Raw genomic sequence first — 23,434 nt, 5'->3', positions numbered from 1 at the left:
TCTCGTGTTTGGAGCTTGTTGTCATGGTAATGATGCTCACTCAACTCACGTCAGGTATCCATGTCTGCCAAGCACAGGCGTATTGGTTACTTATCCGTCTGAATTCTGCATGCGAGATCCTGTAGAGTCCATACATAAAACGAGTGTAACACCACAGACAGCCTTACAGTCATCTTGTCGCCCGTTCTCACCAGATTTGGGTTCTCCAGAAAGGGGAACTGCTAGTAGTCCACATGCCATACACGTACACGTACACATACACACATACACACACACACACACTGCATGCATACATGCATGTGCTTGATTGAAGCGAAATGCGCGGCCTGGTGTCGTCAGCTTCTAGAAGATCAGATGGAAACCTTCTCTCATGCAGCCTTATTGGCACAGCCCTACGGGATTGTGGGATGTGGCAGCACAAAAAAACAGCCTCGCTCACTCGTCCGGCAGCTCAGCCCGCAGAGGATGGGCCGCACAGGCATGCGTGGAGGTGCGTGTAAGCAGGGTGATGGGGGGATCGATTCGCAATTTGTAATGCTTGCCGCTTGCCTCGATGTGTCTCCATGAGGCGCGAAGGATCATCTTCATTGCGTACATACACAACGACAACAGTTGTCTCAAGTTGTCGCATAACGAACAACTACCCTGTAAATTTACAAGCAAAAAGAACAATAGAGTACTCATAGACGTAATACTCACAGAAGAGGCCCCAGGGCGCAGCACTGCCCGGACTCATGGTCACGGTCCAGGGGCCACAGACCAGGCTGCGAGGGCTGTGGTGCCGGTATGACAGGCATGTTGAGTATGTGTGTAAGAACAGGCGTAAGAGGAAAAAGAAACTGGATGACAGGTTGACGCCGTTTGACTCATTCCTCAGGCCATCAACTTGCTCGATACCCACGAGGCGTTTTTCTTTCCCTTTCCTTTTTGCAACTCCCGGTCGCCTGTCTCGGGATGCAGTTCAGGGCTCCAGACTTCGGCTCACATCTCAACTTTGCAAGGCCCGGGGCACGACAGCCGGCGGGTACTTGGTAGCATGTCCTTGTAGAATCTCTTACCTTGGTCCATGACTTCGAGTATCAGTACAATGCCACTCCTGCAACTCTGGTGATATTTGGAGTCGTCGCACTTGTACTTGTACTCACACTGGCGATCCCATTCTCCTCCAGGGCCGGGGCAGCAGAGCCGGGCTTCCGTGGCGTTGAGCCGGCTTGAGTCCAATGCACGGGCCGATCCGCGGGGGATATCAACCATTCAGCCGGAAGACAACTGACCGTGAAGAATGTACAATGCTTTAGTAGAACTTGAGGCTCTCGTCTAACTGGTGCGGCAGCAGAGTCACAGCGACTCATGGTAGACGCAAGATTGATTGGTACTTGGGCCTCATGTTCTGTTTTAGCCGGCTATCGCAGATTGATAAACGAGCCCTAATCGCTTCGGATTAATCACTCACGGCGGCTTCTTGCGGCAAGAGCTCCTCGTCACTTCTCCTCCCCTTTTCCCCTCACCAGCATTTCCCCCTCCTCCTCCTCCTCATCATCATCATCACCATCATTCCTCATCTGCACGACACGGCGGCCAAAAAGCATTCCGAGCTTCCCCTTTCGAACGCCGTATCTGGCGTGAACGACTGGAAATTGGTTACGTCTCAAATGCTACTCACACCAGCATCCCAAGAGACATCCCTCTGCTGGCTGATTGCTCTTTGCGGCACTCTTCAATACGCGTGCCAACTGGAGCGCCTTTATCACCCCCGGCGTGATGAGCCTTGCAGGTGGGCTATGAGTTATGGGTTTCTTTATCCAAGCGGAACAGAGCACAGGCATCCCTCTGACCTGATCACACCTGGGGGCGGAACCCTGTCCGCTTGGATCCCCTCCATGGGTTGAGATTGAGCTTATAGCGTGATGGGTGCTAGTGCTGGCACGGGGAAATGCTACAGTGCTGAGAGGCGGTAGGTTCAAGCATACAGGCAGACCCCAGCATCCTCGCAGCTAACCCTGTCTATGATCCATGACAGGCCCGGATCCAGGAAAGCGTCCTGGCCCATAGACACGGCAGCGTTGTAGCGCAGTTGATCTCCACGTGGAAGACAGACGCTCGTGTTGGACCTGCATCCGCTTTCGACGCCCGTTGTCGGGATCAACCCAAGTGGAATATCACGACTGTCGGCACTTGAGCAAAAATCAGGCATCTTGATCATTCACTTGCACTGAGCCCATATCTCTCACCACCTGCGGGAAGCAGGAAGTACGAGTACAACCCTTAAAGGTACCCGTATTACTTCTTACAAGGACAGGGGCTAGCACCAAGGAAGCCAGGGAGCGGCACTCTACGGATCATTCGGGCTACTTCCAGGCCCTTTTGCCCATGGAATCTGCTGATGGCCCTGTAATATTGGAAAATCAGTACATGGATGGTCAAGAAGGAGGGGCGTGGTGAGATAGAGGGTGGTCTGGAACTCTGCAACTCGCTCGTCTTGAATTGTTCCGACTCGTCCGCGCAACTCTTGATCTCGCCGCCACGTAAGCACGAGATCTCTCTCGCAGTACCGGGCCTAAGATGAGGCCCGATGTCGTGCCTTGTTAATGGCCTCTGCGCTGGGGGGAGCGGATCGGCAAACGAGATGGGAACGGGGGGGCATGATCCTGCTTTAGCTGGATCAGCAGTTTTCGGCAGCATGCAGTGGGAGCAGGCAGCAAACAAGCTCGAGGCGAAGCAGGAGATGGATCATCGTGATGGTCATCGATCAAGCGAGGTGAGCCTCCTTCTCCTACTTCGTACCCACCGAGCAGCCTCCTCTCGCATCTTGCGTGTAGTATGCCTACACCACCACCACCACCACCACCAGCAAGCTACAGTCTACTCCACAGCTACGCGACCACGCGGGCCGAAGGTGTTATCGCTCTCCGTCCTTCTAAGGGGATGAAAGCAAGGTCAGCTCGACGGCACTCGTACAACTTCTCCCAACCGCCATGGGTCCGGATCCTATACGAGCCGCCCGGAAATACTTCGTACAGGACAAAAAAAAAAAAGAGAGGATAAATCATCAGTCTGGATCCCCCCAAGCAGGAAATTGGTTGCCATCAGGAGATAATGACTCGTTTTTTGCCGTTGCGCTCTAATTTGAGAACGTTAACACTGGCCGACAAGGACAACTGTGTTAAATCTGACGACAAAACAAGGAACGCTCTGGCCATGCTGCCCTGTGACAGTTGACATCGTGGAGATACCATAGGCCTGCAATTTCTACCGAGATCGAGGGGAGTGCTCTTCAAATGTGTGCACGGTTCACCCATACTCGGCATCGTCTTCTCCCGAAGGGACGGAATCGGCTCTCAGATACTGTTGCACCCTCTTTACTATCTGTCCTTTCTGCGTCTGTGCTTCCTTCAAACTTACCGAATGCTAGGACCACGAGGCCCGTGTGTCTCCCCAGTTCTGTCCCGAGGGGTTGAAGAATCGGGGGTGCGTGTAAGACGTGTCCTATTCGGTAATGGCTCAACCCATCCGGTTACTTCGTTCAATTGCCGATACACCAAAGGACTCGAGACAATTAGAAAACGAACACACCAGGAAGTGGCGCCGGATGCGCCATGAGACGATTAAGGGAGGTAGTGGAACCCGCGATGGTGCTCGTTTCTAGCATCTTGGCACGTCGACAAGCTGTCATCGACTTACCCCCTCAGACCTTCATCGTGCCGCTTGGCGACATTATCCTGCTGGCAATCTGCATGTACGAGTTACATACATGACTGCAATCAAAATTACGGCTAGGGGACTTTACCTGGCGGCAAGAGATTCCAGCTGTGGAGGGCACTAGAATCTGACTTCGACTTTATTTTGGTTGCTACTCTGGGACAAGTGCCGTTGACAAGGGGGGTGGTTGTTCGTGTTGTCTTTCCTGCTCGAGATTCGGCATGGTTCGACCCGTTGTCTGCTATGCCCCCTTGCATAAGGTAAGAAAATGGGGCCATATCTTGAATCCCGGAAGGTGATCATCACTGCACATATTGAAAGCTCTCTCGAGAGAGAGCCTTTGAGTCTCGCAGTAGTGAGAAAGATTTGCCGTCGCATATCTTGGAGCCGGGGAAGGGGGTGGTGTTTGATGGGACAGAAGCCGAGCTTGATGGTGTGAAATTACACACCAACGGTGGGCGCTCGCATGAGCCGTGGCAGACTTCCTCGAGATGGGCAAGGCGAAAGACCAGGAACGGAGTTGCTTGACTTCTACTATATTTGCCGTTCGTTTAGACTGGATTGGGGGAGCCACTTGATGAGGAGGAGCGATTCCTCGTATCCTATCACATGATCGACGCATCATTTGCTCATGTATGGCCGAACTCACTCACATACGTGCGAGTTGCATCCATTGCATGTAAGTACTGTATGGCGACCCGTGTTGAGTTAGCTCTATCGTGGCGATGACATCCTCCGTTGCCCTTTACTTCAGGGGTTTGGCTGACTTCTACTATCAGCCAGACGGAAAGAATTCCGCGTCAAAAGACCTCCGAAGGATCAGTCGCGATAGGATTCGGAATCCTTGACGATCAACACTAGTGCCCATGCTATGATCAAGAGAGTCACATAGAAGTGTATGGAAGTCAATGGGATAACATGGGGATCCGCAATGGGCCGTGTCTTCCTGCAACAATTCATGTCACTTCATAAGGCTACGGCAATCTGTGTAACAAGATAATCGAGCCGTCGGATAGCCAACAAAGGCTAAAGAAGCTAGGCAAGGCAAATGAGAGATTGTGCCCGAGAGACGCGGCAGGATTAAATTATAGGAAAGCCAAGCTATTCAATTCGCCATCAATTCCCTGCATACGGGTAAAGGGAACAGGCAACTAGGGACATGGTAGGGAAGGCAGGTTGCCGATATCCGCAGCCCGAAATGGGTGTGTGTTTGTTTAGGAGTGCGGCTCTGCGATGGTGTTGAGGATGTGGTGACTACATACGTTCGGTGAGGAGCATACCAATTGGAAGACACATGTATGAGATTCCTCATGGCCAGACTCATCGGATGATGCCAGTCGATATACAATTCTTGTGAGTTTATTTATTGGATTGTTTATGAGTGTTGGGCAGCGATGCATTGGTCAGTCGTCGCTTGCGCGGGCATCCAATGACCTCCTATCTCATAGTCTAGCAAGCTTAATTTGCAAAAAAAACATGATTTTGTTTTTTCTTAAATAAATCCTTCAACGCATCGCCGATCGTGAAAATGTTTTATCGTCTGGAATTCGACTTTGCCTCGGACACCATCATGGAGTTTCCAGTTATCCTAAAGGCTGAAGATGGACATCGAGACCGCGCCCAGAATGTACAGCCCGTGATCCCGTATAACCTTGACAGAAGCAACCATGATTTCAGGAACACCATCGTCAGGCTCCAATTCACATTTGGTGGTAAGCCTCTCGAAAGGCGTGCCTGATTCCAACAACAGCACAGCATCTCCTTTAGTAAACCCTTAACTTGTGGCTAACTTGAAATTGCAGAAATTGCAGAAATTGCAGGCAATACAAGACACGGCACCGGATTCTTCGTCAACCTCCCTTCTCCCTCGTTCGATGTCATCCTTACGGCTGCCCATAACCTTATCGATGGAAGCAAAAATCTCGCCTCGGATTTGAAGGTGATATATGCAGACAATGACGAGGATTTGGTAACGGAGTTTAGGATTTGTCCTCAATACGTGGATATCCTAGGAACTCGGCCCAAATCTGATGTTAGGGCAATATATGACTATGGCGTCATTTTGCTCCCCAAAGATGAAAAGAAAAGGCACAAGAGGCAGGGTCTAGGACTGAGTCTCGAGCTCAGCTCCAACGACACGTTACTGAAACCCGGAAAAGAGGTGCGGGTGTATGGCTACGGGGAAACGGCTGGTGGTGACCTCCTCGAGAGCTCCGGTCCTTTGAATAGCGCTACCAGCCAGCTTGAATACCAAGCACCCACAGAGCCTGGAATGAGCGGATCTCCCGTTTGGATCCCGTACGGTGGTCAGCAAGTGGCCGTAGGCATCCAGTAAGTATAGTTGCGACAGAAAAGCTGCCAAAAGGAACGAGGAGGAACTTTTATCTTTGAACATTATTGGTCTAACCGAGTCCTTTTCATCTCCCCTCTTCTAGCAATATGAGACCGAAGGAGTCGGGTTCCGGGAGCAGAGGCGCAAGAATCACCGACCAAGTCTTCCGCCAGCTCTGCCTCTGGGCAGGAGGAGGCTTCTTCAACCGTCGCCTTTGCGCGGTTGGAAAAGGGCCGGATGGCAAGCCCACGCACAACACGTACCTGTCTTTTTCTCGGCACTGCGACTTCGCCAAGGTATTCCTGGGGTCTTCCGAGGCCGCATCGTCTCAGGACAACTTGAGCTTTGATATCCTGCCGGCGACCATCCCTCCGAGCTGGGCTGTCAAACCATCTCCCTTATGGGCGTTCAAGTTCCATACGCCTTCGGGCTGGAAGGATAAAGAGAAGTGCTGGGTTGAATGGCAGCCAGCAAAGCAAAGAGCCGTCTTGGTGGACACAATGAAAGAGGTTAACCTTGTCAGGCTTCAAGAGCTTCAAAAGACTCGGGCGTCTCCAATGTCTGGTCTAACGCGATCTTGGGTCCCTTACAAGTGTGGTAAAAAGCCATTTCGCGTCGTCATACCAATGGCAAATGAGACGAACAACCAGGAATTGAGATTGTATGACGATGATCGGGATGAGGAAGACATCGAAGATGGAATGACTGACTTCGCGGGAGTATCGTTTGCTGATCAAGGAGACAAGGGTATTATGGGGGTGAGTCTTTCGTTTCGACTATGACGGTTGATGAGCTAACCCTGCAACTAGAAAGGACTGTTCGTGATTGATTAAATCTGGAAGACTTGAAGGCGAGATTCGTCATGTTTCGATTTAGAGAGATAGATATTTTCTCAGCACACAATATTTCACACAGCATACTCGTATGGTCATACAGATACCCGTGAAAACCGTCAATATCAAGCGTTGTCCATCCAACGGCCACAATGAATGAATCTTGTCAGAAAAGTAGTGATAGCAGATACTTGCCTGATGGGCTAACCCGATATACCTGCTATATCGGAAATGGATATGGTCAGACAGGAAATATGAGGCACCTTTTTCTCCGAGAAGTGAACTGAATTCGGAGTGGGACCGAAGAATGCAATGGCGCTGAGGAGGCGGTAAACCGATGAAGAATGGGAGTGTCACTCGATCATACCACAACTGTCTCAGATCTCACCTACCAGTTTCACTGTATAAAATAAGGGTGCAGACCTTTGGAGTTATGCAATCATTATCATTAAGCTGCCTGCAGAAAAGAAAGATCCTCCTGTTCTCCTTCAACACCATCCTCGCACACGGTACTTTTAAAAACGAAAGGGAAAGAAGAGGGAAAAAATAAACAGGTAGACAAAGGAAATAGTTTTCAAGAGATTGACTTAAGGCAATGAACAAAAATGAGAATGAAGATTGCAAAGGGAAAAGTCCAAAGAATGTCCCAAATATATAATATCCCCAAACTCCCGCTCCCAGCGCCTCAAAAAGTCGTCAATGATTTCCGCCTTTTGTATGATCCGTCTCTCAGTGTCTCATAAGGACACAAAGACGTTTCATTTGTATTAGTCCCTAGGAGGTTTATTTGCTCCCGAGACTTAGGATTGGTCCCATGAGCGTTTGCAAGAGCTGTGTCATGATTAGCCTGGTTCGTTGTATTCTATATATTCATCTGCGTCTGACGTACCCATCTTTCGAGATCCTCGTCGTTCTCCTTGAGTTTCTTGTACTCCTCATCAAGCCGTTCTGTTGGTTGAGACTTTATGTTAGCCTTTCTGTAACTGTTATTCATTGGCTTGTGTAACGTCAGCACTACTTACGGGTAGTACAGAAGAGCACATCCTTCAGAACGGGGTCATTCCTAAGCTGATCAAGGAAGGATTCAGCGCCAGAGTCGTTACCGATCTGGCTGATCTGAAATCGCACAGCTGTTGTTGCTGTTAGCACTAAAGCGCGTGTCATAGCTTGGTTGATTGATGACATACTTGTGAGCGGGTACTCGTGTTCTTTGAGGAACTTAAGGCATCTGACGATCGTATTCTTGAACTCAGATGAAGGCTCACCACTGGCACAGCCATCTGTGATGCAAGAAACAAGAATAGGTCTTTCCACCTTTCCCCCGCTGTGAACGACGTCATAGAGCAGAGGATTGAGAATTCTTCGCTCGAGATTGGTGCCAATCTTAGTATTGCCACGAGGCTCGACAGATTGCATGATCTCTTCCACTTGTTCTGCCTTGAGAGTCTTATCTGGCGTACGTTTCCTGTTGATGAACTGCAGTTCTGTTCCACAGTCGTCAGGCACCAACAGTGTAGAGATTCGGGCAACTCGTCGAACAAGGCGGATCTGATCGCGAGCGCGGGTGCCCGACTTCATGGAAGTGCTGTCATCTAAGGGCATCGATGAACATTAGTATGAGGTGGCCAAAGGTAATCATCAGAGGGATGAGGAGGGGTGGGAACTTCTTGATTCGACTTACCGCAGTAAAAGACTGGCTGGTAGAGTGCGAGCTTGGTTATGTCCTGGATGGCTTCTTTGGTATTGAGCACCTCGCCCTCCCTGCCCTCAAGCTCAGCTGCTTTGTTGGCAACGTCTTCCAGGAACTTATTGCCTTCCTCAAAGAAGTATCCCAGGCCAGTCTCATTAATGAATTTCATCATGCTTGCCTGGAACTGTTGCGGTGTAGTCTTTGCTGAGATCTCTGACACAAGAGGAACATCGTCAACAACATCATCGTCTTGGTCATTCCCAATCGCCAATGTGCTGAAGTCAGCAGCATCTGTGAGTCCAAGAGTACCGTTCATGCCTGAATTGCCGTAGATCCTGCTTGGAGGAGGCTCGACTCTGTTCTCTTCATGTGGGATATCTCTGTCACTGTCCGAGTCGCTAAGATCTCGCTCCACGGGTACGCACTGCCAAGTGGTCCAAACTCAGTATACAGATACACCAAAAGAGAGGATTGTGTTTGGGAGCATGCATTGTTACTTACCTTGAGGGGAGCCTGCAGGTTGCCGCCGATGCCGAACCATTTTCTGACCACGTCTCCAAGGGTGGTGTTCATGTATCCAATCGATCTGAGAAAATAGTTGACAATCTCACCCACGACCTCGTCCTTCCTCGCGGCTTGATCTGGCCCCCGTACTATGGCATCAATCACTTCAGAATCCTTCGTAGCCCTTGCGAGCTCCTCAATGCTGATGAGCTTTGAACCTTTTTTGACCTTGTGCTCCGTCGTGGCGTGATAGTCTTGTAGAAGCTTGATGACGGTAGGCTCGCGATGCTCGACGAACTTGGAGAGTGCACTGGAGCCATCGGAAGCCAGTATATTGGGGTCGGCCTTGTTCTCCAAGAGAGTCTCGACGGTAACAAACCTCTGTTGTCTGCTGACGGAGGAATGACTCTCAGAAGCGTGCCAGAGCACTGTTCGATCTTTGTTGTCTTTGGCATTGACATTTGCCCCCTGATCGAGCAGAAACTTGACGACATGGACATGGCCTTTCGATGCAGCGTGGCTGAGGGCCGTACGACCTCTGCCATCGAGTTGATCAATGGTGAACTTGGGATCAGTGGACTTGAAAAACTCAATAAGCGACACAAGGTCGGCGAGGCTGCCCTGAGCGGCGGCTTCATGGAGAGTCGTCATGGTTTCGAGATGGCCGGATACCTTGATATTCACAGAAGAATGGTGCTTATGGGAGAGGAACCGGTAGAATAAGAAGCAGTGGAGAGGGCGTTTGCAAAGAATTACTGGAGTTTGTTGGTTCACCCTGGTTATCTGGGGTCCGCAGAGGTGTGGCCTGATTTTCTGATCTGTCAGATATGACCAGCCCTTCTTATACCTGATCCAGGAACGGGACAGATGCGGGTTATAAAGCAGTGAACGAAGCCAAAAGCGTAGAGGATGACGCAGATGAAGCAGAAGGAAGTCGCAGGGGGGAACAGAGCCTCAACTCCTCAACTTTCACCAGCAGGCACGCAATATACTGCATGAAATCGATCGATAGATGACGTACATTTACCTACTATGTACTAGGACTCAGCCATCATCGCTCTCACCGAGAATGGAGACTCGAAGTCCAACTTGTCCTCTTCCGATGCGAAACTGACGTTATGCGTTCCCCTTGCCAGCTGAAAAAAAATGTTGCATTGCAGCCCATGCGAGGAAAACATTCGCCCTCACCGAGTGGACATCGTGCCTATACAGCGCTGCCCACCCGCATCAGTGCATCTCAGCCGCATGCGAGAGGCTTGTTCATACTGCAACCATTATAGCACAAACGCCTTTTTTGCGGCCATGATTAGCAGCCGACACGTTGCATGGAAGACTCCACCGGCGAGTCGAGTCTTGAACTTGGTTGACCGTGCATTATCGGAACGGCCTTGCATGCCACTGCCAGCCATGTTCGGAGAGGCGTTCAAGGCAAATGTCTCACGGACGTCATCTTCATTGGCAGCCTGATCCGGGTAAAAGAGTCAAATGACAGTTGGCAATGCAATGTTGAATGAAGAGCGCGAGAGAGATGGTCTCTTTGGGCCTGAATGGCGGCCTTTTACGCGGACGCTCTCCACGATATGACCGAGCCAAGCACATGCATCCCCTACCGGCATCTGGACGGCCCCCAAATAGACGAGGCATTGAAGCATGAAGGCTTGATCTGCCCAACCAGTCTCATGACCCAACGAGATTTTCTTTCCCTCCCCTTCAATGACGTGCTGGGCTGCTATCAAGCGTCGCCAAAGTTTGGGCGAGGAGGAGTCTCCGCCACGATGAGGCTCTGTTGCAGCCCAAATTCTGGTCACCCAATTGAGACGGAAGAGTGTCGTATCGGATCCCCGGCTAAAGCACCTACGTATAAAAGAGCCTAGTCCGGCTCACAGGGGTCCAGAGACATGGCGGTGGAACATTGTTCGGTCTCTCACCCAGAGGTCCAGACTCACTTACACGACTTCGGGCTCAGCATCTGTCTCACCACATCAGTGACACCACAATTTTGTCAGCATGGGCAAGCTCCAGGATGTCACTCGCCTGCTCATGGCAGCTGGAGGCTCTCCCTCTCCCGATGGGAAAGTCACTCACCTTTTGCGCGAGAAGGACAACTGTCTCTATATGGAGACGTGGACTGGGCCTGAGCTTACTGACAAAGTGAGAGTTGCTGAGGATGTCAGAAGCGGCACCTATGCACCGCTCATTTCCTTGCTGTACAAGGTGAAGATCTTTCATCTGAACTCCCTTGCATAAGGAGTGTGCTAACACAGCCAACCTCTTGGTTGGGGATAAAGAGAGTCTTCACCGTTGACAAATCTAACAAGCTCAGATGCTTCACCGAGACATTGAGGGCTGAGGATGAAGATGAAGACGAAGACGAAGACGAAGATGGCTGGGAAGAAGAACCGTTGGACGATGTAGATGTCGAACTTCATCCGCAAAGCTGCATTGCCGTCTCTTGCGCCGACGAAGCAATCATCGTCCTTTATCAACAGCCAGACGGCTCGCTCGGCGCTATTGAAGATGACGGCGACTTTTGGAAGGTGGCGGGGCTTCCTTTCTGCATGGCCTTCCCCGGATCTCCATTGGCTTGCCTACGAGTCGAAGAGGCTTCGTACTTTGTTTATGCTGGCACTGAGGGCACTCTCCGGTATTTGGAGCATGGCGCAGATGGATGGAAAGGTATTGTATTACCGGCCACAAACCATTACTCGATGCCCCTGTCCTACAGTGCTTACTTTGGTATTAGATGCCCCCTTCTCGAAGGTAAAGATTGATGCAGCGAAGTCCAAGCTCTTCGCTGCCAACGATGAGAAGTCTAGCAGCGGCCCCAAGCTTATGGTTTTCTGCCTCGCAGATAACAAATTAACCGCTATCAGACAGGAAAGCGACGAGGCGGAGGCCTTGGGCGCAGTCCACAAGGGAGAATTCAAGCCAGCCTCTGACCAGGAGAATGCCAGTGAATGCAACGCCAACTTATCGCCCTGGGTACATGCTCCTGTGGAGAAAATTCTAGAAGGGTTGGATGAGCTTTACGCCGAGTCGCTTTATCAGCGATATCCCCCAGGCCCTTACACTCCATATGCCTACCCGCCTCCTCAGCAACCCTTTTACCAATATCCTCCTTATGGACGTCAAGGAAACCCGACAGCTCAGCAACAATGGCCCCCCTACAGCGAAGTCCCTTTTCAACCTGCCCCCCAACCAGATGGTCAAACCACTACGCGCCCATCTCGCCAAGGGACCCAAAACCCTCCCCCGCAGCAAGAGATTCCCTACGCCCACACCCCTTATCACCCTCCTGCTCGGCCAAATCAGCAACACACTCAACCCCCTCGCCAAGGTGCTCGCCCCCAGCAACATGCACCACAACCCACTGTCGAGGATTTAGATGAGTCACTAGAAGAGCCTACTGAAGAGCAAGACGAAGAGGTTAATGAGTATGAGGAGGAGCCGGTTGCTCCACCTCGATCAGCTCCAAGGAATGCTCAGCGACCTGCTCAGCAGCGGCCTTCTCAACAGCAACCTCCTCGTCATCCAAAGGCTCGACAGCAGCCTCCCCGCCAGCCAGCTACTGAGTATGTTGAGGAGCCAGAAGAAGAACCCATTGAAGAAGAACCTGTTGAAGAAGAACCTGTTGAGGAAGAAGAAGAAGCTGTTGAGGAAGAGCCCGTTGAAGAAGAGGCCTTTGAAGAGGAGCCCATTGAAGAAGAGCCGCTGGAAGAAGAGCCCGTTGAAGAAGAGCCCTTTGAAGACGCTCCTCAGCCTACCGTCAGATCCACTCAGAAATCTGCTGCGAAGAATTCTCAACAGCCTGTTCGACAACAACAACGACGACAGCAGCAGCAGCAACCCGGGCAACGACAGCCACCTCAACAGCAAACCGCTCGCCAACAGCCCCCTCGTCAACGAGGTGTTGCCCAATTCAATGATGACTTCAACGAAGAATCTCATGAAGAATTTGTTGAAGAGCCAGTCGAGGAACCTTTTGAGGAGCCTTTTGAGGAGCCTTTTGAGGAATACACCACTTCGCGGCCTGCTCAATCCGCTCAGCAACCCGCATCAAGGAACGCTCAAGGTCCTCTTCAACAACAACAATCCCGTCGAGGACAACCTCTTCGCCAGCAACCTGCCCCCATTCGCCAGAATGTGCCACTCCGTCAACCAGCTCGCCGGGCCCGTGTCGAGTCTGTTGATGAGCCCTTTGAGGAGCCCTTTGAAGAGCCTTTTGAGGAAGAGCCCTTGGATGGACCTCCTCCTTTCATACATGTTCTAGCCGCCCAGCCACCTGCCCCAGGAATTGCTCCAAGACCGGCTGCAAGACAGAGCAATCTCCAGCCGCATTCCCCTCGCCAGCAGACCCCTCATACACCAACTGCTCGACGGCAGCCCCTTCAGCGGGAACCTGTTCGTCCGCAAACCCCTCGACAATCTCCTCGTCAGCCAGCCGCTCGACGACAACCCCTCCCACATCAAGTCCCTCGTCGACAGACTCCTATTCCTGATCAATTCCAAGTTCCCCATCGATCTGCCTCGAGAACTTCGCAACGCCACCAATACCAGCCTCAACGGGCGGAGGGAGCTTTCTATGTGACTCCTCCGCAAACCCCCCTCCAAGAACCCCAATACCGACGGATGAATGAGTACCCGGATCAATGGCAGAATCCTTACCCTCCCCAACTCGACCCAAGATATGCCGCCCAGCAGATGCCCTACCCATCGACCCCCCTCCAACAAGGCCCCTTTCACCCCCCTTTCCGACCTCAATCTGAACCTACCGTTGATCACCATTCTATCCATCATTCGCATCGCCCAGCGCATCGCCCAGTTCATCATTACGCACATACAACTACTTCTCATGTTCACGTCCACAGTCATTGTTCTTCTCATTCAAGCCATCACTGCAATTGCAGTTCTCACCACAAGGCCCCAGGAGTAAGGGTCCGCATGCTCAACTATCTGTTTGGGAATCGATGCAGATACTGTTATCGTCGCTACAAGAGGGTCAAGAGCATCCATAGACATATCCGTGAAAATGTCGTGTACGAGCACCACAAGGCCTGTCGCTGCTGAGAGCGATTCATGAGTTAAGCATGACGGAACTGTGAAGGGTGCAAGGGAACTGCAGGAAGAAAATCACCAAGATTGCCAATTTCATTTACGTCTATGCCCTTTCACCAAGATTGCCATTCTCATTTACTTCTATCTACTTTCACCAGATTGCCAGTTCCATTTACGTCTATCTACTGTCATTACCGGTTTAGCTAGAGTAGTCTTTGTAACGTCTTGCGAAAATACACTCGTTCATAGCCATCCTCAGTCCTCCTCTCCGTCTCAACATACCCCAGCTTGAGATACAGTCCAACATTCTCATGCATCTTGACATTCGTATACAAAGACACACACGACAAGCCCTTTCCCCTCGCAAACTCCTCTGCAAAATCCATCAACACACGACCATAGCCTCGTCCCTGCGCTGCCGGCTCAACAACCAGATTGTTCACGGTGACAGCATCTCCTTCAGCATCTACGCCCAGGACAATCGATCCCACCAGTCCCTCAACATCCTCGCCACCTTCTGGTGTAGATGTAGTCTCTAGTACGAAGATGTCGCGTGTGGTGAGCAGTTGTGCGTAGTCGGCGAGCATGGGAGCAGGAGGCTTTCCGATGCGGTCAATGTATTTCGAGTAGCTGGCGTTGACGATGGCTTGTAGAAGTGGGATGTCGTCGGATTTGGCTCTTCTGATGGTGAGGCCATCATTTACTGCCTTTTCTGAGAGGACCGCCATCCTTATTGAAATGGTGGGAGTATACAGGTGTCTTGTTGGAGGGAATTGGTACTTCATCTCGTTCATTGAGTCAGTCTTTCACCTCGTGTATTGAGTCATCGTATTAGCTGCAGCTACTACCAAAACTGCCCTAAAGCCCGACCGGCCTCCCCTTAAAAAATCCGCCAATTCATATACACCACCAAATCCGGAGTCTTTCATTTCTCAACATTCACCCTTCTCCATCACCATCTTCGTTCTTATTTGCTCTCGTCCGTCTCATCTTAGGGTCCGATACTGAACAAGACATGTCGTTGACGGCGAGTCAGCACATGACGCAACCTGCCATGCTCGATACTCAAGCGAGCCTGCGAACCACTCAGAAAATGATGCGAACCTACATCCATCGCGCCGTGCACAACAGCTCGGCAATCTCTGTCAATATTTTGACTTACGACAACTTGGACAACTTGTCTAATTCCAACGAGTCGCGGGCGGATACGTTTTGATTGCATGCAGCTGCAGTGGCATGTCTGCGTGTGGAAGCAATTGCGGCCTGACAAGTCTCACATGGTGCCACGTTGCACAAGGGGAAACAGGGGGGAAAGCCCATATTGGCCCCCAACGCAGCCTGATGACGGTTGCATTTTCTTTTTTTTTTGGCGATCCGGCACAAATGTCTTGATGCTGAAGTCTCATTGTTTGCAACGCGTCGCTGCAATATTGCGTTACCGTCGTCTATCCATATTGGCAGAAATCGTGGCCATCGTCTCCCCAGGCGCTTATCGTACCCAACATCACAGCTCATCCCTCACGGGCACCGCCTCGTCCAACGGCGCCATTGCCATAATCTTCACCACCAGGCTCGTCCAGCCAGTAAAGTGCTGCGTGCGCTGGCCAGCCCCCGTCTCGGGGTTATACTGCTCCCACGCAAAGCCCGTCTCCTCCCAGCTCTTGAACACGGTGTCGACCAGGTTCGTGCGCAGCTTGTTGTACAAGCCTCGGGCTTTGCTCTGGAAGGGTCCCTCCTGCGTAGCGATTCTCTGTGCAACAAAAGGTTAGCTGCCTAGCTGCCTACATCGTTAAGCCAGGTGATTCTTTATATCACTTACGTGGAGCTGCGTCAACGCCATGTAGTTGATGGGCATCCACACTGGGCTGCGCCAGTAGTTCTCCTCTGTCCCATACAGCGGATCTTGCTTGCTCAGACTGCGGAGGCCATGAGGACTGAACAAGTGATTCTCATCACCAACCAGGTCTAGAATCTTGCCCAGCTTGGCATCGTCAGGCTGCATCAACCCAACCAAGAAGGGGAATAGCGAGATGTATCCCTTGTGGCATACGAGAGCATGCTCCTCGTACTCGTCAATGGTTGCGTCGCAGTAGCAGCCGTCCTTCTCGGACCAGTGAAGGTCATCCAGGTTGCGCTCAATGGCAAACAGGTTCTTCTTGAGCTCAGAAATCTCATCAGCAAGACCAAGTGCGTCTGCAATGTTGATGAGGGACTTGGTCATGAAGCCGACCCAGGACATGAGGTCCACATGAAGCTCGCCCGGGTGTGGCGGCTGCGGTCGTGGATAATCATCCAGGCCACTGGTAAGACAGTGCGTCTCGGTTCGACCCCTCCACCTATAGGCCTCTTTGCTGGAAAAGGCTTCTCGGTCGTAGGCTTTAATGTTGCCCTTCTGCGTCTTCCGGAACCAATCGTACTGGCGTCGAAGAAGAGGATAGATCTTGCGGAGGAAATCGCCGCCAAGTTCCAGATTGTCCAGGTGAGCGTTGTAGAGGGTTTGTCCTTGAGATAGTGTCTCCATCCCAGCGGGTGCGGTACCGTTAGCACCACGGAGCCGCTCCATGAAGCCCTCGATAATCAGGAAGAGGGTGGGAGGGTTGGCATAATGAGGGTACTGAACCTGGAATTCCTTCGGAACCTTGCTTCTGGCCTCTGGGCCAAGAATCTGCTCACGTGGGATCCAGCCATCGCTGTCCATGGTATTGTACCAGCTCTTGACAACCTCAAGCGTCAAGTCGATATCCCAGTCGGCAATCGGGATGAGATGGAACCCCTCATCCCAAAGGAAGCCTCGAGGAAAGAAGGGACGTGAGGGAATACTGGTAAAAAGCTCGTATGGGCCTTCGAGTTGCTCGGCATGGCGTCCTCGGGCGGCAGCCGTATCCTCCCAGAAGCCTTCATTCTCTTCCTCATACTCATCCGCATATGATCGATCAATCAATTGATGTCCGTGGAAGTAGCCGATGCCTCCAAGCAAGTTGGAAAACATGCTTTCGCCAAACTTTCGGTACTTGTCCGCAGTGTAAGGCGCCTTCAAGTCAAAGACACTGGAGAAGCGCTCGCCAAAAGCCTCCGAAGCCTCCTTGATCTCCCGGGTAACGTCGTGGCTAGTCAGCTCGCTGCCAGCTGAGGCCGATGAGAAGATGACGTCGAATTCGAACGATCCTTCAAACGTCTTCTGAACAAGGTGGGCGTTGCCGCCGCCTGGCTTGGACTTGAGTCGGAACATTTGCCAGGGAGGCGGCAGTGTCTCGTCGGTGTAACTCTGTTGGATTTCCTGGATGGAGTCTTGCAGCTCCCGGAAGGTTGCTGGCTTAGCCTGCCACAGATGCTCGTCAGGGAGGCCGAGGCTGCGAACCACCGTCGTGTCCCCTCGTCGCGAAGCTGATAGCTCATGGTCCGAAGTCGGATGGTTGCCGCTTCCCTTGGTAACGACAATGGTGTAATCTCCCAACGCATTGGAGTTCCCTTTCAACCTGACATCGCCTGTGAATCCCAGGCCCTCGTCCTCCTCCACACCCTGGACCTCGAGATCTCCGAGGCCTTCCTGGGCGATGTAGTAGTGCACCAGGTACTTGGTGTCGGCGGGTGCGTCATCTCGGACGGTTCCCTTGATCCTCGCAGCCCAGCTACCACCATGATTACCCCCAGGAACTTTGATGAAGGAGGTGGTGATGTCAATGCCGTTGCCCTCGTCGTGAATGGTTTGAACGCCACCAGTTCGTGCATCGTACTCATCCCAGCCGTATCCATGTATGTCCTGGCCCTGCTCGCATGTGTATCGAAATACTGCCCACCAGATTAGCACCACATTCGTGAGAATAGCCGCAATCTCACTCGATTCTTCTCACGTACGCGACTGGATATCCATGTACTGCTCAGCTCTCCCCCACATCAAGCCCGTCCACAGGCCCTGAGGCAGCCTTGGCCGCACACCAAAGTAGAGATTTGGCTTGTAGGGACCCCATAGCAGACTCTGGTTGTTCAAACGGCCAATTTCGCTGATGAGGACGGTTTCACTGCCCGTGGCTGAAGCACCAACGGCCAGCGCCGCCACAGAGGCCAGCAGTTGGGCGAGCTTGGCCATTGCCCTCTTCTTGTGGCTGCTTTACAGAGCGCAGCTCTATGTAAAGAGAGTACAAGGCGAGACGCGAGAAACTTGCTTCATCTAAACAAGAGAGGAAAATGCAATGTCAATGCTGGCCTCTTGACAACACAGGCCTTGGTTGGTGCAATGAATGAACACGGTGGGATGAGTGGCTCTGCCAGCTAAGTACCTAAATGTCACTGCAAGGCTGAGGAGCTCCAGCTTGGCAACTTGGCACCTTGGCCAATCGCCTGCTTGATCTCAGCCACACAAGCCACACAAGCCACCTACACCAAGCCGTCATTTCTTCAGCCTTGACCATATCTCGCTTCGAGAAACTTCATCCATCCAGCTTCACCACTTTCTCTATTCCCGCTCATTCTCGTACATCGCAGCCTCTCAGTCACCGCAATCCCCCGCAGCCCATAATATCAAGATGAGCGACCCACGCCGCTCCAGGCGGCCCGACAGCCGCCAAATGTGGGATGAAGCAGACCGTCGCGATCGCGACAGGAACCCTCCTCGAGACCGCGAGCGCGGCTGGGACAACCGAGACAGGCAGAGAGACCGCGGTGGCAGAGATCGGGGCGGCCGGGATCGGAGAGGCTACAGATCACGATCGCGGGACCGACGCGACAAGCAGCAGGACCGCTCCATGTCGCCGGACAAACACAGACGAGAGCGTGGGGGAGACAGAAATCGAGGCGGCTGGGACCGTCGCGGAGGACGAGATGGAGATCGGCGGGAGAGCCCTCGTCGACAAGACGATAAGGGTGATCGTGACGGCTACGACAGAGACAGACGATGTGAGTATACAAACCCCGTCAAACACGGCATTGAATGTTGCTGTCCTAGGGCGATCGGTTGCTAACAGACGGCGAAAACAGCAGCGAAACACCACGATGACCGCCGCCGCACACCATCCCCCTCTCACTCCGCCCTTCCCACCCGTCCCCATCCAGAAAGCACCTCCCGCAAGCCCCAGCCCAGCATAAAGATCAAGACCGAACTGCACAGCCCCTCGCCCTCCCGCCGGGACGACGACGAGCAGCGAGATCGAGGCCGCAGCCCCAGTCGAGGAGGAGACAGGTCGCCCTCACACGACAAGATGGACACCGACGGGCATGACAGACTAGACGAGGACGAGGACGACATTGTCATCGAAGGCGAGGATGAGCTGTCCAAGATGCAGGCCCTGATGGGCTTTGGCGGCTTCGGCACCACAAAGGGGAAGAAGATCGCGGGGAACAACGTCGGCGCCGTGCGCAAGGAGAAGAAGTCGGAGTATCGGCAGTACATGAATCGGCAGGGAGGATTCAACAGACCACTGAGTCCGTCGCGGTGAAGCACGATTCTTGTGGGCGAGGGGTTGGAAAGGGTGGGGGGGCTTGTTTATCTGTTTGTCTGTACAATTCTTATTTTACGATATCCACGATGGCATAGCACGGGTTTGCATTCTGTTTCTTTGCTCTCTGATTTCACTAATCTTTCTAATCTCCTGTTGCTGCTGATAGTATTCACACAGGTATACTACGGAAAAACTTAGGAAATGTGGTCCATAGATTACTCGAGCAACTGTCTTCTGTGCTGTCCATGGTGGAAGAGTTGTTGATCCAACACGACGGTTTCGCCCGTGCTCCAGCATTCGGGGCTCTTTGGGAGGTCCTTGGCGAAGTCGTTCGTCACATTGAGGAACTGGGTAGCCCGCTCTGTGCTCCTCCCTCGGTCCATGCAAGCAACAAGATGTGTGTTTGATTTGGTACATCCAGATAGTTCAATGTTGAAGCGTATTGATTAGGTTTTCATTCCAGGTACCCTTCTATTAACAAGCCATTAAACCAAGAAGCAAACACTCAAGCGGTTGCTGTGGCATTCCCAACCCTGTACACATTAGACAATCCCATGCCCAAATGAACCCTACGAGATGCTGATTTGTATAAGCACCCTGTAACCAAATTCGTCCTTTTTTAAGCGCTCTTTCCATCATAAAGGGCACATGTGCTGTGCTAGATCTACAAATCCACCCATTTACCAATGATAATCCCTGGTGTCCGATTCCAAAAAAAACGCCGGGAATGCATGATCCTCAATGCTTCTCTCCCACATAAGACATTTCGTCTTCCTCCGCCATGCGTCCAAGAATGAGGCTTTGAATCATGAGCTCGTCGCACAGCACACGAATGTTCCTTGTTACCGACGGCGCCTGCGATCTCCGCCGTTTCTTTCCAGTGGGTTCTGATACCGTGAGCACCGACTCCACCGTGCCGATCGACTCATCCATATAAAGCCAGGTAAACGGCTCGCCCGCCTTCTCCTGGGCGTCCAAAAGTTCGCGAGCCTGCTGTATCGTCGACACCCAGGAGATGGACGGCCCCAGCGCCTGGGCGAGAAACATGTACGGCTGCTTCTCTATTAGATCCGTCTTCTTCTTCTTTCCCTCACTCCGGGTCCTCATATCATCCACAAGCGCGAGGAGCTTCTCGCCTGCAAGTAGCTTTGGCCGGTGTTCGACCATATCCACAAGCCTGGCCTCTGCCGCATCGTACCGACGCAGGCATCTAGACCTCACGGCATTCCCCAAAACAGCGGATGATCCTGCTGCTAAGAGATAGGGTTCCCAATCCATCAGAATTCCCTTGTTGAGGCACGTTATGACCCACTGGTACGCCAGACAGGGCAGGCCCAAAGCCAACGCTTGCATGTACTTGACCTTTCGCGAGTGTTTGTCTGCTATCAGTGCGGTAAAGCCATAGTGTAGACTGGCCTTGGACAAAGTCAGAGATGCTCCGTTGGCAGTGACTGATACGTCGGAGGCACTCAGGACGGAAGAAGGCTCAAACAGCTCCTCAAATCCAGATTCCAGAATGAGGCCACCGGCCTGCTTAATCTTTGTTTCCAGATTTGCACGCGTCTTTTGACTCTCCTTGTCGGGTGACATTGATATAGCAAAAACCATGCCCTCAAAAAGTCTTCGTCCGCGGAACGTAGATCCAATGCTTTGCTTGAATATCCTACTCGATCGCAGCGAAGATATACCCATCTCAAGGGCACTGCTGGGTGGTGATTGCTGCAACTCGTCGGTAGAACTGGGGTTGACGCCTGCGGACAGCATACTCGCCTTCGCCGCTTTCACAGCTCCCTGCGGCGTCGTATCCCTCGTGGCCCGCTCTGGATTTCGAGTCCGCATCTTACGATTTTGAGCCGGAGAAGACACATTGGTGGTGGATTTTGGTTGATCGGATACTGGAGAAGCCTGCGTATCAGGAGTAAACTTGTCTGACACTGCTGGCGTTGATATAGCTGTTAAGCTGGACGACGTATGATTTCTCCGAGTCGCTGCAAGGGCGCGCACAGGTGTGAGCGGTGTTCGCTCGTTCCTCTCGGTCATGAAAGACATTGCTACAGTCGCTGCGGAATGCGACCTTGCAGGTGGCAGCTTTGGTAGCTCTGGTTCTGTGTTGCCCACCTCCGTCTGCTCGCCATGTTCAACTGGTCCACCAGACTTGGGCTCACTATTTGATATAGGAGGTGCATCCTTCTGTCCTTGAAGTTCCGGCTCAGCTGACGACCTTTCGTTGGTCTCCGAAGAGGTGATGACTCTATTACGGCGACGGCTTTGTGCTTGTTTACCGTAGACCCTTTGAGCATGTCGACGAGGCGGAGGTAATGACGAGGGTTCCGCATCGTTGTCGGCCTCCTTGTCACCCGCCTCGTTTTCAATGAGTGGCGGCAGCTCAGGTTCAGAGGCCAATACAGCACCACGCTGAGCACCGGCGGATAGAGATCTCACGGGACTAGTGGCGGGAATCCTATCCTCAGAGGCAGTCTCCTTATCTCTCCTGCCTTGTCGGACAGTCCCAGCGTTTTTGCCGCCATCGCCGGATGTCGCATCTCGTGGGGTCGCTTTGGTAGACCCAGCTGACAGGTTTTGCTCGGGCAAACTGGATCCTTTCTGAGGACTGTGCGAGCCGGCACGTGCCTTGGCATGCTGTAACTGATCTGAAGCTGATGACCTGAGAGGACGGTTCTCTTCCTCGCCAACCGACGACAGCTTTCTTCTCTTACGATTCCGGCCTTCGCTCGAATCTTGCCGCGGAGGTATCGGCACCCTAACCTTCTCCATCTCTTCCGCGGCCTGGAGCCTTATCTTGTCCATCTTCTTCCTACGCCTCATCCTTACGACGACGTCGTCCGGGTCGCTATCGATGCTCAGCTCCTTCGGCGGGGCTCTCACCGTCGCTTTACGCTCTTGGGACTTCTTCATCGGCTCATAGTAAGATTGAACTTGAGCGGGAGGTTGCCGATTGCCAAACGACTTCAGAGGCTGGATGGTTGGCGATTCCGGAATCATATCATCTTGAGGATCTCCGTCTTCGTCTTCGTTGGTCACCTCTTCGCGGATTGGGGACACTCTAGGTTTTCGAGTAACCGTGGCGACAGTACTCAATCGACTGGGGCTCGACGTATGCATGACGGTAGGAGAGGAGACATTGTCGCGACGCTTCAGAGGAGATGTCGGCATCATGTTCAGGGACATCGTGTCGGGCAGCATTGCCGGCGACGGCCGCGACGACGTAGGGCTGTGAAGCTTCATAGCCGAGGTCACCGCAGGTGTCTGCTCGAACAGCTGTGTACCTGCAAAGGGAACGCCGACACCTCCATTATTCTGCACAGCAAAGGGATTCTTGGCCGGCACTGGTGTCTCCGGCAAGAGAACGCCGGGCTTCAATGGCGTGTAGCCATGGCTTGACCGCTGCTGCGACGTCAGGTCCGGCGCCCTCCATTCGCCACGAGTATTCTCAAAGCCTGCATCTTCCGAGACCTGCGACGACGGACGCACACCAGGGCTCAAGTGTCCAAAGTTGACGGCGCCGGTATCGTCGGCCTGCAGCGTCTGCTCGGGCTCGTCGTGCAGAGGCAGCGTATCGGGCGGAGGGCTCGATACAGGAGGTCGGTAGAATTGGCCATAGTCTTGCTCCGTATTTTCCTGCGTAGGCGTGTACTGTGATGTGTCCATCTCCTTTGCTTGCGGTTCCCCAGCGCCAATTGGCAAGGCTGGAGGCTTGTCGTTGGGATTGCGGGTATCGTCGTTGTGTGGAGAGGACGAAGAACGTGCATTTCGGTGGAACGGGCTGCTGGCGGCAATGACAGCATCTTCCGACTCCCGTTCGCGCGGCCCCGGTCGAGTTGGCGGTGGGCGAGGCCGGGGTGCTTCGCGTCCCACTCTGTGATTG

The 23,434-nt window shown here is 52.6% G+C and overlaps 7 protein-coding genes across 7 annotated transcripts; 3 read left to right on the top strand and 4 right to left on the bottom strand.

Annotated features, from left to right (window-relative positions):
• Positions 1-5,227: 5,227 nt before the first annotated feature.
• On the top strand, positions 5,228-6,864 carry BBK36DRAFT_1187439 (hypothetical protein; the record flags this gene model as incomplete). Its single annotated transcript, XM_024896534.1, has 5 exons — positions 5,228-5,411; positions 5,520-6,030; positions 6,135-6,549; positions 6,625-6,789; positions 6,841-6,864. The coding sequence occupies 5 exons, from the start codon at positions 5,228-5,230 to the stop codon at positions 6,862-6,864; spliced, it is 1,299 nt and encodes a 432-aa protein (XP_024752849.1).
• Positions 6,865-7,647: 783 nt separating this feature from the next.
• Positions 7,648-9,709, bottom strand: BBK36DRAFT_1111674 (hypothetical protein; the record flags this gene model as incomplete). Its single annotated transcript, XM_024889726.1, has 6 exons — positions 7,648-7,695; positions 7,754-7,812; positions 7,887-7,994; positions 8,052-8,449; positions 8,542-8,978; positions 9,056-9,709. 6 exons carry the CDS (start codon positions 9,707-9,709, stop codon positions 7,648-7,650), a joined length of 1,704 nt encoding a protein of 567 aa, XP_024752848.1.
• A 1,356-nt stretch (positions 9,710-11,065) lies between these two features.
• Positions 11,066-14,125, top strand: BBK36DRAFT_1165785 (hypothetical protein; the record flags this gene model as incomplete). The annotated part of the gene is made up of 3 exons (XM_024894822.1): positions 11,066-11,272; positions 11,347-11,734; positions 11,802-14,125. The coding sequence occupies 3 exons, from the start codon at positions 11,066-11,068 to the stop codon at positions 14,123-14,125; spliced, it is 2,919 nt and encodes a 972-aa protein (XP_024752847.1).
• A 191-nt stretch (positions 14,126-14,316) lies between these two features.
• On the bottom strand, positions 14,317-14,841 carry BBK36DRAFT_1111293 (acyl-CoA N-acyltransferase; the record flags this gene model as incomplete). Its single annotated transcript, XM_024889693.1, has 1 exon — positions 14,317-14,841. The coding sequence occupies one exon, from the start codon at positions 14,839-14,841 to the stop codon at positions 14,317-14,319; it is 525 nt and encodes a 174-aa protein (XP_024752846.1).
• Positions 14,842-15,120: 279 nt separating this feature from the next.
• BBK36DRAFT_1134240 (family 63 glycoside hydrolase) lies at positions 15,121-18,200 on the bottom strand (the record flags this gene model as incomplete). Its single annotated transcript, XM_024892240.1, is given in 7 exon segments — positions 15,121-15,268; positions 15,289-15,357; positions 15,368-15,414; positions 15,535-15,863; positions 15,933-17,900; positions 17,943-17,944; positions 17,969-18,200. The coding sequence occupies 4 exon segments, from the start codon at positions 18,198-18,200 to the stop codon at positions 15,618-15,620; spliced, it is 2,448 nt and encodes an 815-aa protein (XP_024752845.1). The 3' UTR covers positions 15,121-15,268; positions 15,289-15,357; positions 15,368-15,414; positions 15,535-15,617.
• A 1,135-nt stretch (positions 18,201-19,335) lies between these two features.
• BBK36DRAFT_1094839 (DUF1777-domain-containing protein) lies at positions 19,336-19,545 on the top strand (the record flags this gene model as incomplete). The annotated part of the gene is made up of 1 exon (XM_024889070.1): positions 19,336-19,545. A coding segment is annotated over one exon (210 nt), but the record flags the coding sequence as incomplete, so codon positions are not given.
• A 741-nt stretch (positions 19,546-20,286) lies between these two features.
• Positions 20,287-23,217, bottom strand: BBK36DRAFT_1165781 (hypothetical protein; the record flags this gene model as incomplete). The annotated part of the gene is made up of 1 exon (XM_024894821.1): positions 20,287-23,217. The coding sequence occupies one exon, from the start codon at positions 23,215-23,217 to the stop codon at positions 20,287-20,289; it is 2,931 nt and encodes a 976-aa protein (XP_024752843.1).
• Between the last annotated feature and the right edge of the window lie 217 nt (positions 23,218-23,434).

This window comes from Trichoderma citrinoviride (assembly GCF_003025115.1).
Source record: "Trichoderma citrinoviride strain TUCIM 6016 unplaced genomic scaffold BBK36scaffold_2, whole genome shotgun sequence".
Taxonomy (NCBI): Eukaryota; Fungi; Ascomycota; class Sordariomycetes; order Hypocreales; family Hypocreaceae; genus Trichoderma; species Trichoderma citrinoviride.
The sequence above is the reverse complement of the archived record's forward strand: the minus strand, read 5'-3'. Positions and strand labels throughout refer to the sequence as shown.